At 42.2% G+C, this 13,432-nt stretch overlaps 1 protein-coding gene across 18 annotated transcripts in view; it reads left to right on the plus strand.

Moving 5' to 3' along the window:
* The window catches only part of LOC143299177 (C-Jun-amino-terminal kinase-interacting protein 4-like), a 128,276-nt gene extending 118,862 nt beyond the window's left edge, over positions 1-9,414 (plus strand). For 17 of the 18 annotated variants that reach the window (XM_076612333.1, XM_076612319.1, XM_076612322.1 and 14 more), the window contains one exon: positions 212-9,414. In XM_076612333.1, the coding sequence (XP_076468448.1) occupies positions 212-327 (116 nt within the window). In that variant the 3' untranslated portion in view covers positions 328-9,414. Of the gene's footprint in view, positions 1-208 lie in introns of all 18 variants that reach the window. The other variant, XM_076612321.1, reaches the window with a different exon arrangement.
* Positions 9,415-13,432: the final 4,018 nt, after the last annotated feature.

A 13,432-nucleotide genomic window follows, 5' to 3' on the forward strand; every position in this document is an offset into this window, starting at 1 on the left:
GAATCACTGTGTTTAGTTTTTGCTGTTTTGCTTCTCGGGTTAACTGTAATTTACTTTGTTCTCAACTTTGAAAAAAAAACCCCCAACCTTTAATGATAAACTATTTTATATCTGACTTTCCTAAACCAGTTTCTACACTCTTCCATGCCCTACTCACCCACAGTCATGGAGGCAGACAGGAATGATGAAAACGTGTTGTGTTTGTCAGCAGGGGAGGACGAGGAGCAGCCCTCAGAGACGGGCCCAGTGGAAGAAGCGAAAGCGGAATCCACCAGTAAACTGGACCGCAGTCATCTCATTGTGTGGCAAGTCACCACCACCGCGTAGGAACCAGTCTGCAACGCCTCAGTCCCCCCCTTCCAGCCCCTGTGTATTCGTGTCCCTGCCCAGTGCCCCGCTCTCTTTCTCTTCTTCCCGCTTTTTCTCCTTCTCTGTCTTTATCTGACCGGTTTGTTGTTGTGTCAGCTTGAATGTTGAAAACAGTATTTTTTTTCCTATGAACAACATTTCCACAGTTTGTATATAGATAGCTGTTGTATGTTTTTCGTGTTTGTAACCGTGGATGATACGTGATTCAGTGATGGGAGATGTTTTTCGGAACAAAAGATGTAGGATGGATTGGTGGAGTTGAATCAACCCAGAAAGTGGAAGAAGCCGCTCGTTCACTTGTTTTCCTCGTGGAGCTTTGGATCACATCTGCATGCACAAAGACCTGGATGTTCAAATGTGATACTGTGTGCTGGTCAAACAGTCTGTCGGAATGGTACGTGTGCCTGGTGCTGTTTCCTTTGCGTTTCTGAGAACGAGAGAGACAAATCTGTGTGAATGTGTGTACATTCTTTGTTCTGTTGTCTCTTTTTCTTCCGTTCTTTATAGACTGCGTACAAGTAGCGTGTGACAGCTTTCACGTGTGGGCGGCCCGGGCAATCACACTTCAACCCAGTTCTTTCCAAGTCAGGCCCCAGTTTCTCAAGTGTCGCAGACCTCGTTGAGTCCAACGTGAAGTGGTGACGGTTTTTCTCCACAGTCTTGGAGCCAGAGAGGAGTGGTCTGGCGGCTTCCCTCAGAGCATGCTGAGAACGGAGGAAGGGGGTGGGGAGGGAGGGAGGGATCCATCAGAGGTGAGGCGGAGGAACTGTGTCAGCAGGGATAGAAGCACGTCAGAACTCGGCCACACCGCCTCGTTCAACAGGAGAAAGAAAAGACTGCCAGAAAGAAAAAAAATCGTATTGCCACGAGCGACCTGAAGAGAATGAGGAAGATAATGGCACGGAGATAGGGGTTTTGGGGCGGGGAGGCATTTTTGCCGGCAAAACGCTATCTGAACAAGTTTCTGTTTTTGGTTTGAAGTGGGCAGTGCACTTTTGGCATTTCGTCTTCATCTTCCCCGGGCACTAAATGGGACTAGCTGTCAAATGGCCCGTGTTAGAATGAGGACGCCACGGCTGTAACTTCTTCGTCACAGGATTTTAGAGCTGCTTAGCTGACTGCGCTTTCGCAGGCTTGTGTCTTGTGATGTTTAAGCCACTGTTACATTGCCTGCTTTTTATATACTAGTAACTATTCTCAGGATTTTTATTGCAGTACTGGGGTTTCCTGTTTAAAAGGAAAACGCAGGAGGGTAGGAGACTTGGTGAGGTGCTCGGGATGGAGGTAGGGTTAATAAGATTAAAGCTCCTACCTCGATGTCCAAGTTCGGGTGGTTTCAGTTTATAAGGTGTCTGCCACTCCCCGTGTATCCAGTACATCAAACATGGAATTGCAGACGAAGAAGGCCATGGTGTGGTCGTTCATTTCGCCTGGAAGATCTTGAGTCGTCTTTCCTTGGCCTGGAAAGCTGTGAAGCGTGTGGTACCAGCATTCGCCTGTCCCACTGAGGTCTTTGTGTGTGGCCTGAGGGAGTCTGTTGACCTTTGGAAATGGCAGATGTGAGTACCAGCGTCTGGCTGTGTACTAACGTGGACCTTCGTGTGGAATGCTGGTATGCCTTTGGTCACAGAGCTTGTTCGGCAAGACAGGTTCCATGCTCAAGAGAAAGGTTAGATGTCTATATTTCTTTCTCTGTTTTCACGAGAAATAGTCATTTTTTTAATATGGATTTTTATCTGGAGACTTGCTCTTAAGATACCACAGGAAGAAAATGGAGGAGAAAAAAGAAGAAGACCTTATATGCTTCTTCGATTCGTGTAAACTGAGCCATGATAACATTAGTGTTGTTCCTGGCTGTTTTCTTTTGAAAACTCCTTGATCAATAGGCAAACGAAAAGGGGGATATGTAGAATTATGTAAACTAAAAAAAGTATGTGGCGCTGTTGTGGATAGCGGTTCAAAGCCCAAACAGACCAATGCCCTGTGAAAACAGTACCGCACAAAGCAGCGTCAAGAAACAATTCAGTACAATGCTGTTCTGCTTCCTTCAGTCCGGGTCGACCACGTGACAACACACACGTGCGTGGTGTGTGTGTGTGTGTGTGTGTGTGTGTGTGTGTGTGCACGCGCGCATGTGTATGTGTGCGTTTTTGTTTGCTTGCTTGCTTGCCAGTAAGTTGGATCATCTGCCATGTGTTCGTTCCAACCTTGATCACAACCATCTGTGATTGACTGTACATTGCCACATGAATGCTTGTCCCGGTTCGATCTACTAGGCCATGGCTTTTCTGTGTGAGAACTGATTGGTTAGGCATAGACTGTGTCATTGAGAGAAAGGGTTTTTCTGTGTGAGAGAGAGGGAGAGAGAGAGAGAGAGAGAGAGAGAGAGAGAGAGAGAACTATGTGTCTTAAGATAGGATATAAACACAAAACAGAGCTCCTTATTAAAAATATTCAAAAGTGAACTTTACAATCATCACATTATTTTTTTTCTTTCACCTGCGCAGGACTATTTGATTATGCCTCTGTATGTCTTTGTGTAACATTTACACAAAGGAACAGTGTGCAAAGTTCTGTTTGTGGCAGTATACTGTGTATTTTTCTTTTAATCTATGTAAAATTGTGTTGCACAGGTTTGCTCAAGATTAACCATTTCGTAATTTTTTTTTATGCCTTCAACTCTTTAGCTAACGATTCTGGAAGGAGCGGAGAGAAGTAGGATTGTCCATAACTTGTAAGCGTGTTTATTTGAATCTTCCTGCATTCCATCCCGAACCTCACACTTCCGCCTGTGTTGTGTCAAAACTAAAACAACAACAACAGCAACCACATAAAAAAAAAATAAAAAAACGACCGTGTAAAAACAATGTACCAAAACAATCAGAAATGTCTTGTCTAAAACTCTTATCAAATTTCCCAATAAGTTCTTTTGTTTCTTTCAAAAAAAAAAAAAGAAAGTTTTTTTCCGGGCTTCTGGTTTTCTCCTTAAATTGGTGTACATTTGACGACACAAATGGAATCACGATTTAAAGTGCTATTCATTTCCATGCTGTATTGTTGCGGTTTTTGTTTTTTCACCTCACTAATACACCCTCAATCGTCAGGAGCATACCCGACCTGACAGTGAGAGGAACAGAAAAGGTAGACCTTAAGCCTGGGGGAAAGTAGTGTGGAGTTAACAGTCGACAAATCAGTATCTCGTACAAGGCGGATTAAACAATAGACGTTGTCTCTCACTGTCTCCCTCTCTTTTTCTCTCTCGATCTCTCTCATCAAAGTTACCCCTTCTTCCCTGCACACACACACACACACACACACACACACACACAGCACATGCACGCACACACAGTGTTAACTTTCATGAAAATTGAAAATCAATACTGGAAGCTATTTTAAGATCGACGGCGGTAGGATGGGATCGTTCGGTGGAAAATCCATCCATCATTAATGGTTATCGCTCGTTGAGCCTTGTCCCACTGACCCATAGAGCAGCAGAACAGTCAAACCTCGTCTGTCAAACCGGGAGAGCTGTTCCCTCGTGAATTATATGATGGGTTAAAATTCCGTAACGACTTCCAAATCAACCAGCCAATCAAGTGCTTGGAAAAAAGGCACCAAGATTATTTTCGTTAAAGATAGTCCTTTTGAGATTATAGTCTGAGAGACCCAAACTTCCCAGTTTCTTTTCAAGAGAAACGAAAACACACATCCTGTACAATGGAAAAAAATTGATGTGAAATTTATGTTAAGAATGAAAACAGGATGAAAATATTAGTCAACACAGTTCATTGCTGCCAACGCTTGCCACGTCGATGACAGAACCGTCGCCAAAAACTGTCATTTAATTCCGTCGTCCTCCCTTTCTCTCTCACTCTTCCTCGTCTGCCTACCCCCGTTTTTTACTATTTATTTTATGCCAGTCCCTGTCAGGTGGTTCTTAGCGTCGCTGAAGCAGCAAATATTGCGACAACTCGTTGCTTTCGTTCAGTTTGACTGGATCCGAAGAGAAAGCTGAAAGAGAGATGTGACAGGAATAAAGCGTGGGTTAAACGTGACGGCTTCCTCAGCCATTCTCCCTCCTGCCCATAACCTTTTTTCTTCTTCTGAAAACAGCCCATGGTGACGAGTGATTGTTTTCACCTTTGTATCCCATTTGTAAAACGTTTCCTCTATCCCGGTATGATCTGTCGGACACTTTTTTTTTAAAGTTCCTGGAGGAAATCAGTATTTTAAACTTGATTTAGACTTTACGTGGACTGAAACATACATGGCTGAATTGACCATTTTACAATTTTTTTAAGATGTCTTAACTCGATTTAAAATATTCGTGGACTGAGCGAGACGTGAAAGGATTTGTCTTGGAAACATTCTTTGAACTGACTTTTTAAACATTGTGTTCTCTTCGACGAGTTTTAAGAACTGAAGGTATTCAGCCCCAAAATTACCCCTTTGTGGTCTGATATTCTACAAGTAACATTATTTGGTCGGCAGGAGCCGCCAAGAGCCTTTTAAATGGCCGACACGTCCGTGGCATTAGCATGCACAGTGTCCCGCAGGATATGACAAGGTCTGGCAAGCCCAGCCAAATTCGCTCGAGCGTTGTGAGCGCAGAAGGTGAAGGGGGCTCATTTTATTGCCCGTTATCTCGGGAAAGGCGTCGACAGTGGCGACGGAGCTTTTATCGCTCAGTCTGAAAGTGCTGAACGAGAGAGTTGTCACGACTGTCTGTAGCGGTTTTGGAGTGGGAGGACAAGAGAAAGCCTTTCGCACTTTCCCTCTTCGAAGAGCGTATGAAGCTTGGATAGCAAAAGATAGAACAAAACGAACACATATAACAAACTACTTTTCAGATGGAAAATATGAAGCGAAGAACACTCGTTGCTTCTATGTTTCTCTTCTTCTTCTTTTTTGTCATTTGCAGATTATGGGGAGAAAAAACAAACAAACAAAACAAAACAACAACGACAACAACAACAACTGTTGACGATTGCCGAACTCTTTGCAGTTTAGTGTGATTTATGATTGTGTTGGGTGTTTACTCTGTCCATGAAGAAAATGACCCTCACGTGAGGAGAATAAGCGTGAACCATTTTAGATCAATGATTTCCAACAGCGTTAATTGAGTCACGCTGTTCTTATCGCGGCGGACTAAAATCAGTGGTTGAATAGGAAAATGTTACAACTTCACTTGTTAGCACGCAAGTTCGTCATCTACACACACACACACACACATACACACATGATCAGTTCGCTTTCTTCACATGCAGACAATTTCAAATCCATTTGTAAAACAGACGTGCACAAAATTTTCGCATCAGATACAACCTACTTTTTGTTTCCCCCCAAAACAAGTCGCTGAAAGAGTTTAACAAAGCTCACGTCACAAACACACTAAAATTGAATAATTACCGCGTGTTGTTGGATCGTTTAAATGCTGTCAGCACAGGCAGAGGCTGTTTACTTTACATGTCCAAAACATTGTTGTAAACGCTTACAACTGGTACAAGCTCACCTGCCCGTTTAACCCCAAAACAATTTTATGGTGAAACGGGAAGGAGATGGAGGGAGGGGGAAAGAAGCGAGCTCGTTGACCTACTGAGGAAGAAAGAAAAAGAAAAGTGTGTGTTTGTGGGTGTGTGGTGAGGGGGTGGAATCGTTCGAAAGGTAAACACTGTTTCCAGCTCTGCATCAGACCAACCCCGTTTTCATCACGCACAGGCTCCCTTGTTTTCTATTAAATTACAGGCAAGTTGTATTGACAGAAGAAAGGGAGAGGGGGAGTTCCAAGCTGGCGATAAAACGATCAGTGGAACCATCCCCCCCCCCCCCCCATAAAAAGAACTGCAGTTATCCGTGACCTTTATGTTTTTAGCAGCACAAAAAGGGGTGGGGTGGGTATGGGGGAAGGGGGGTAGAGAAGCAAACAAAACTAGGAGGCAAGAAATAAAGAAAGAAAAAGTCCAAGCAACTAAAAACTTCCAAAATGGGAAACTGAAATTCGAATGTCAGTAGCAAAACCCGAAGACGCTTTGAGGAATAGATTCGTTCTCGTGCACACTCTCTATTCCCCATGCCACCTCCACCCCCTGCACCACAGGACCCCCCCCCCCCCCCCAAACCCCCCGCATCCCCCCCCCCTCTCTCCCGCCTGCACCAGTCTTGTATCGATGTCTGCGCTGGAATGGTTGGATGGCAGATGACTAAGCGACTTTTCAGAACACCGTTTTTACTGAAAAGCCCCCAGGAATATCACCGCTCGTTATGTACAGTCAACTTTTCTGGCTGCTGATTCGATTTTTTTAATCATTCAGGAAAGGAGAAATAAAGAGCAAAAATACAAACCAGAAAAAAGAAGATAGAAATGCAACAAAGAACGAAAAAAAAAAAAAAGAGACGTACAGAACGATCATATCATCAGCATGAAAAGCATAAATGAATTAACTTCAAAGAAAAGAAAGCAGAAAAACAGAAAATAAAGAAGTCAGAAGTACAAAATGTTCATATTGATAGTAGCATACATATAAGTATGTATACCTAATGTAACTTAGCAATGAAATACTGAAAAAAATACAAGATTCACGGCAGTAATAATTGTATGTATGTTTGACAGTGGTTTGTTTACAAATTGATGTCAAACGATATGTAGAATTAAAATTCCCTGCAAATAAGTTGTATGAAAAAGTGCAGTAAATAAATGGATAATAGAACAAAGCAATTCTCTCCTTCCCCGTCTATATTCACACATGGCATGCATTATTAGATAAAGTAGTTCCACAAACACTGCCATACATGGACCGTGCTCATAAGTAAATTGAAAAAAAATCCCTTCAGTCTCTGGTACTATGCATCTCTCTTCTTCACTCTCTTTCTGTGCCCTCCCTCCCCCCGCCCTCCTTTCCCCTTTCTCCCTCTCTTCATCACAGTGACCCAACACTTTTATTACGAGAACGACATGATTTTCTGAATACTGTCAGACCATCACCCTCCGCCTGTGTGCATTGGGGAAAGAGGTCGCTGGGTCGTGCATACATACCTAATGTTCCGGAAGTGCCCTATATGTTCCGGTGAATGTAAAATATAATGGATGACCATTCCGGATGTTACGGACGCGAATCGTGTTTCATGGAAATAATATAGGTACCTTTTTTCACGGGTGACCGTCTGACAGCAGATGGGAAGCTGTTTCATGAACAGTGTGCGCATATGTCCACAACGGGCGACTTAAAGAGCCGAAGTTTTGAGAAAGCGAACCTTGCCACGAAAAAAACAAACAAAAAACAAAAGAAGAAAATAATCGACGCCCCCAGACCATCTGGAAAGAATACAATGGGCATGTTCACTGCAGGGACAGAATGCATGACATTTCTAAGAATATAATATGTTTCGGAGAATTCTTGAATATTTCAGTTTGTATCTGATTTTTACATCATCCGTTACTGTTGGTAATATTTAGGGGGTTGGCGAGATGATTCAAGCATCGTTGCAAAATATCGGTTGCTCGTTTCTAGTCTGGTTTGTGAGGAGTTGAAGGTAATCTCACACTTTCTCAAGAACATTTCTTTATTCTGCCCCAGGCAAGCAGCGATTTCTTTCACCTGACGTCCAATCAAATTTAACGTATGTGTGTCAGTTTGAAAAATTCAGTTTTAACTCACCGATGGTATTTTCTTTGCATAACTTGTTTGGTTTTAACAAGGCCTCACTGATGTCGTTTGTTTGCATTACTTGTTTGGTTTTATAACAAGGTGCAATAGTTTTATCAGTTGGACTTCATTTCCATACTTTGTGTATACACATGTAATTATGGTTTTCGAATGTAATTTTTGTACATAAGTTGCACGTTGTGTGTCAATCGTGCCGTATATTTTGTACCAGCAGTCAAAATGGCCTTTTGTTGTTTACCTCTTTCATTCGAGCCATTATTCTATGATTTGTACGTTTCTGTTGTGGGCATACAAGACACTGAGAGATAGTGTGACATGAATGGATGCCAGTACTACTCGTTTATACAGTAGTATAAATTTGCTCCACTGAAGAGATGTTATGTTGGCAAAACAATACTTTTGTGCTGTTTGTGGATCTGCATTGTGTTTTCATCAGGTTTTTCGAGATGGCTGCCAAGGACATATTCACAGATAAACATTTAAATGGATTCTTGCACGGATGTGTAACCAAAGGAGTTGAGAAATCCCATTTCCATACTTGTAAATAATAATTTTAATCTTTTTGCGTCTGAGAACTGATCGTGTGTGCGCGTTTTAGGTTATGTTAAAGTTTTAGGACATGTAGCTTATTTATCTCTCTGAAAGTGGTGTTTCTAGTCCGTGTATTGTTCACTTTGTGATGAACATATATCTTCTATTTTTTTTAAAATATCAGACATTATTTTTGTGTTTTTTTCAATTATTATCGTTACGCGGGAGTTATAATAGTTAACTATCGTCTGTGTATAAAAATAAATTATGGTTCATGTAAACTTTATCACTGGTGCACAACTTTTTAAACTTCGATTCTAAGCAATCCCATTTAAAGAATCAAGATTTTACAGATGGAATTCTTCTTCTTCAGTATCATCCTGAAGATGAAAGGATACCTTTTTGCTTATTTATGTTTTAACAAATTTTCTTTTGTAAATACAAGTGTGCATGTTACATGAAGACATACTTATGTACTCATGCGTGCACCCCATCACTTTCTCTCATCCATAGAAACAGACACACACGGACAGAGAAAGACAGACAGACGCGCGCGTACACAAACACACACACACACACACACAAATACAGACACACACACACACGCACACACACACACACACACATGCCCGCGCGCTTCTTTCCCACACCCCCCCCTTTTTTTCTTTATCTTTTTTTTTCCTGAGGGCAGGTCGCAAAGAGACTGTTTAAGCGTGTTCTTTTACCCTCAATAAAGATCATTTTGATTTGACTTCACACACACACACGCGCACATACACACACACACTCTCTCTCTCTCTCTCAGTCTCCCTCTCTCACACGAACACACACACACACACACACACACACACACACACACACACACACACACACACACGCTTTCTCTCTCTCTCTCTCTCTCTCTCTCTCTCTCTGTGTCCCCCTTCTCACACGAACACACACACACACACACAAACACTCTCTCTCTGTGTCTTTGTGTCCCCCCTCTCTCACAGGAACGAACACACACACACACACACAATTCTCTCTCTCTCACACACACGGACACACACACACACACAAGCACACTCTGTGTCTTTGTGTCCCCCCTCTCTCACAGGAACACACACACACACACACACACACACACACACACAGCTCCTTTTCAGACCATAATTGCTGTTCAATAATTTTCATTCAGTTGTGCAACATATAACAACAGCGACATTCTACAGTGTTCTAGACGACAATTAGTCATTGTATGTTATCATCAGAAGTGGACAGTGCATTAGTCATTTCAGTGAGCATATTAAGAGGAAACCATAAGTTTTGGTTCATGATTTACTCAATGGCTAGATTCTGTCATTTTTATTGTTATTCACTATGCAGTATTATGTCTTCACAGTCTCCACATCGTCTCAAGGATAGTGTTTCAGCCACTCAAAGTATATTATAAACTGACAGAATTGAGTTTACCTGTCCGAAGCCTATAAGGGATACATTTTCTCTCTAACAAATTTGTGTGTTTTCAGCATTTAGCACTGTAACAGCTGCACATTCTGATGGCCAATGTATGTGATGTTTTTTGCCAGAGTTTATAAGTATTTTAACTGATTTTTATGCGAGATTGTACAGTTCATGTTTAAGAATTAGTACACCACACTTCATTTGCTTTATGTTTTTTTTGTTGAGATTTGGCAGGGAGACTGTAGTACGTGAAAATGTGTTCATGGCTGGTTGGAAATGTGTTCTTTTGATTGGTTATAAGCAAAGCTGTGGAAATGTTCGTTCATGATGCTGTGACTGACGTGTGAGCCTTGTGGTTACCGTTTTTCTTCGACCACCACCACCACCCCACCCACCCCCGGATCCCAACACAGGCAACAAAGACAGAAAGATCAATGATCAGGCTGGTCCGTCGTGAAAAATGATTCACCGTGAGCAAGTCATGATCATAGTGGCTGACCATTTTCAGTGCATTTACAAATCCCTGTGTACATACAAGCGATGTCTAAAGTCGTTTGCTTTCAAAACCTCCACCTCCAGCACAAAGGCAGATCGCGATATTTTTCCAGTGGTGAAATGTGCGGTTGTCTTTCAGGTCGCTCCCAGTGTCTTGTCACAAACGGATTCAATGAATGCATCTTGAAAAAAGAATGGAAGGTTGACTTGGCTTGATTGATTATGTATCTCTCTTTTTCAGCTCTCTCTTTCTCTTCCTTCCTTCCTCCCTCCTTCACTACCCCTGTCCTTATTCAAACCCCAAACCCCGCCAATTAGTGTGTGCGCCATTTGGAAGCTGACGGTGTAAGTAATCCAGTAACTCTGTTGTACAGCTCTGCTGTTTGTGCTGTTCGTGTTGTCGTCCCACCTATTGATCAGTCTGCCCAGGGCAGAGCACGTGGGTGTTTGTTATGAAACACCGATACCACAACTGATTTAACTATGAGCATGTACAGCTCTGTGTATAATGTGTAAGCCCATGACTCACGCTTTTTGTGTCATTACGCTTGCTGTAGTGGACTGATGGGGGTCGAGGCCAAACCTCATGAATGCGTTGTCGCCGAAGGAAAAGCTCTGTTCGTCCGAAAAGCTGCATGGTGATAACAAGATGAAATAAATGGATGGTTCAAAGCACTGTGTGCGTTTATCCCACTTCTTTCTCATTGTGTGTGTGTGTGTGGGTGTGTGTGTGTGTGTGTTTTGACACATGCATGCTTCCCTATCTCTTTGTCATATTGTGTGAGAGTACCGGTGCATCTATATGAATTATCTACTGAATTCTTGGTTTAAAAAAAACAAAAAAAAAAAAAAATCCAATCGACAGACACAATCGGTCTGCACACCGACCACAAAGGAAAAAAGTGGAAGCACGCACACACAGATGTCCAAGCCTCAAACGCAATGACGCACGCTGCAAAACTTTAGTTGATGGAACACAAAATAGAACCGCTGGCTGGTCGAACTACTCCATTCAGAAAAAAAAATCCCCCAGTCATTTGGTTTTACGATTCTGTATTTGCACCACAATGCCCCTACATCTCTGACATTGCTCAACAGTTACAATACTGACCTCTCGGCTTTACCGATAAACCTGTTCTTTGCTTTATTTCTGACCAGGAAAAAAGGGTTTAGTCCTAGTATGGCCTCTGCGGTCGGCTGGGCTGTATGCAACTTTAATGAACAAATGTATCAATGCTTCCTAAAGTCCTTGGAAAAGAAAAAGAAAAAACAAACAAATAAAAAACACAACAAAAAACAAACAACAAAAGAAAACAAAAAAAACACAAAAAACCCCCAAAACAAAACAAAAAACAACAAAAACACACACACACAAAATAACAACAAAACGCGATGCCCTTCGGGCCATTGGCCATGCTGACATTCAGGGCAATGAAGCTATAGTACATGACTTGTGTTGAGCCCTGAAAAAGTAGTGGTAACACAAATCTTCTGTGAAATTGCTGTAAAAATATCCATTCATGCTGTAGCAAAACAAACAAAAAACATCAACAACAAAAAAACAACAATAACAAACAAACAAAAAACCAAACAACAACAAAAAACAAACCAAAAAAACCCCACCTCTGTCAAATAATCCCTGTTTGCTCTTTCTGAGGTATCATCACAGAATCAGCAACCAAGGTTCGCACCGAGAACAAACACTATTTTTTTGGATATCGACGCATTACCAGAAAGTCGGCTTTACATGTGCAAGCCAATTATTGAAATATTGGAGTCAGCTCATATATGTAACTGAACAGAAGAAATGTTTTCTTGAAGTATTAAAAAACAAACAAAAACAACAACAAAAGAACAACTAGCAAACAAGCAAAACAAAACAAATCAAAACAACCACATTCCCAATCACCACCAGATGAATTTGAACGAAAGTATGCACACCAAGGGACAAGTTTACAAAACGAAAGCGTGCAGATACCTTAGATAAAATCACTGTGTCCTCGCCCACTTCCCCAATGTGTAGACACTCACCAAGTCATATCTTAGCTTTAAGTGATCTTTGTACAAACCTTCCATATGTCATAAATCGACAAGTAAGAGTTGTTAAACCACGATGGTTAATGCTGATCAATGTTCCGTTTTCAGCTTGGCCTTCTCCTTCTGCCTCTTCTTCAACTTCACCATCATCATCATCCTCTTCTTCTTCTTCTCCTTCTTCTTCTTCTCTCTCTCTCTTACTCTCACCCACGGCCACTCTCACTCTCTCCCACCTGCTGACTTGGTGTCGTGTTTTGGATAACCCTTGCGCTGGATAAATTCATCTGAAGAAGCCAATAAAATATTGACTTTCCCCCTCTCTTCCCCCCTCTTTCTCTGCATCCAAAAAGCTTCGCACTGTTGCAAGGCTGCACAATCCCCTTCACGTCCGCAATCTCGTGATGTGATTACGTGACACAAATCATCACAAGTTCCCTGCTCCGAATGCGCACGCACGAACATGTCTGCCTTCTTTGTGTCGACCTCTGAGAAATAACAGGATTTTCTCACTGAGGAATGCGAAGTGACGCATTTCAATTCAGTCCGGGTCTCTCCAAATCTTTAATCGTTTTATTTTCAAGCAGCGAAGGCATAGTGTTTCACGGCGACACGAACAAAGTCTGTTCAGACATCGTGCAGGAGCTGCTCCGTCCTGTCTACTTGTCTTTTGACATGGTGCTAGGGTTCATGTCAGCTGATCAAATTTTCGGCCAATGGCCAGCTCCTACCCAGAATTGTGTTATGGGTTTAAATGTGGAGACTAGGACCACATAGTCCAGGGTCATAAACTTCAAGGATGCGTCTTTGCGGGTTGTCCACATTGTCAAGCCAGAGTGTGTTAGAGTTGTGTGTCTCAGACACTGCTGCTTGCTGGCGTGTGCAGTTTGTTA

The sequence above is a fragment of the Babylonia areolata genome, chromosome 24, assembly GCF_041734735.1.
Source record: "Babylonia areolata isolate BAREFJ2019XMU chromosome 24, ASM4173473v1, whole genome shotgun sequence".
NCBI lineage: Eukaryota > Metazoa > Mollusca > Gastropoda > Neogastropoda > Buccinidae > Babylonia > Babylonia areolata.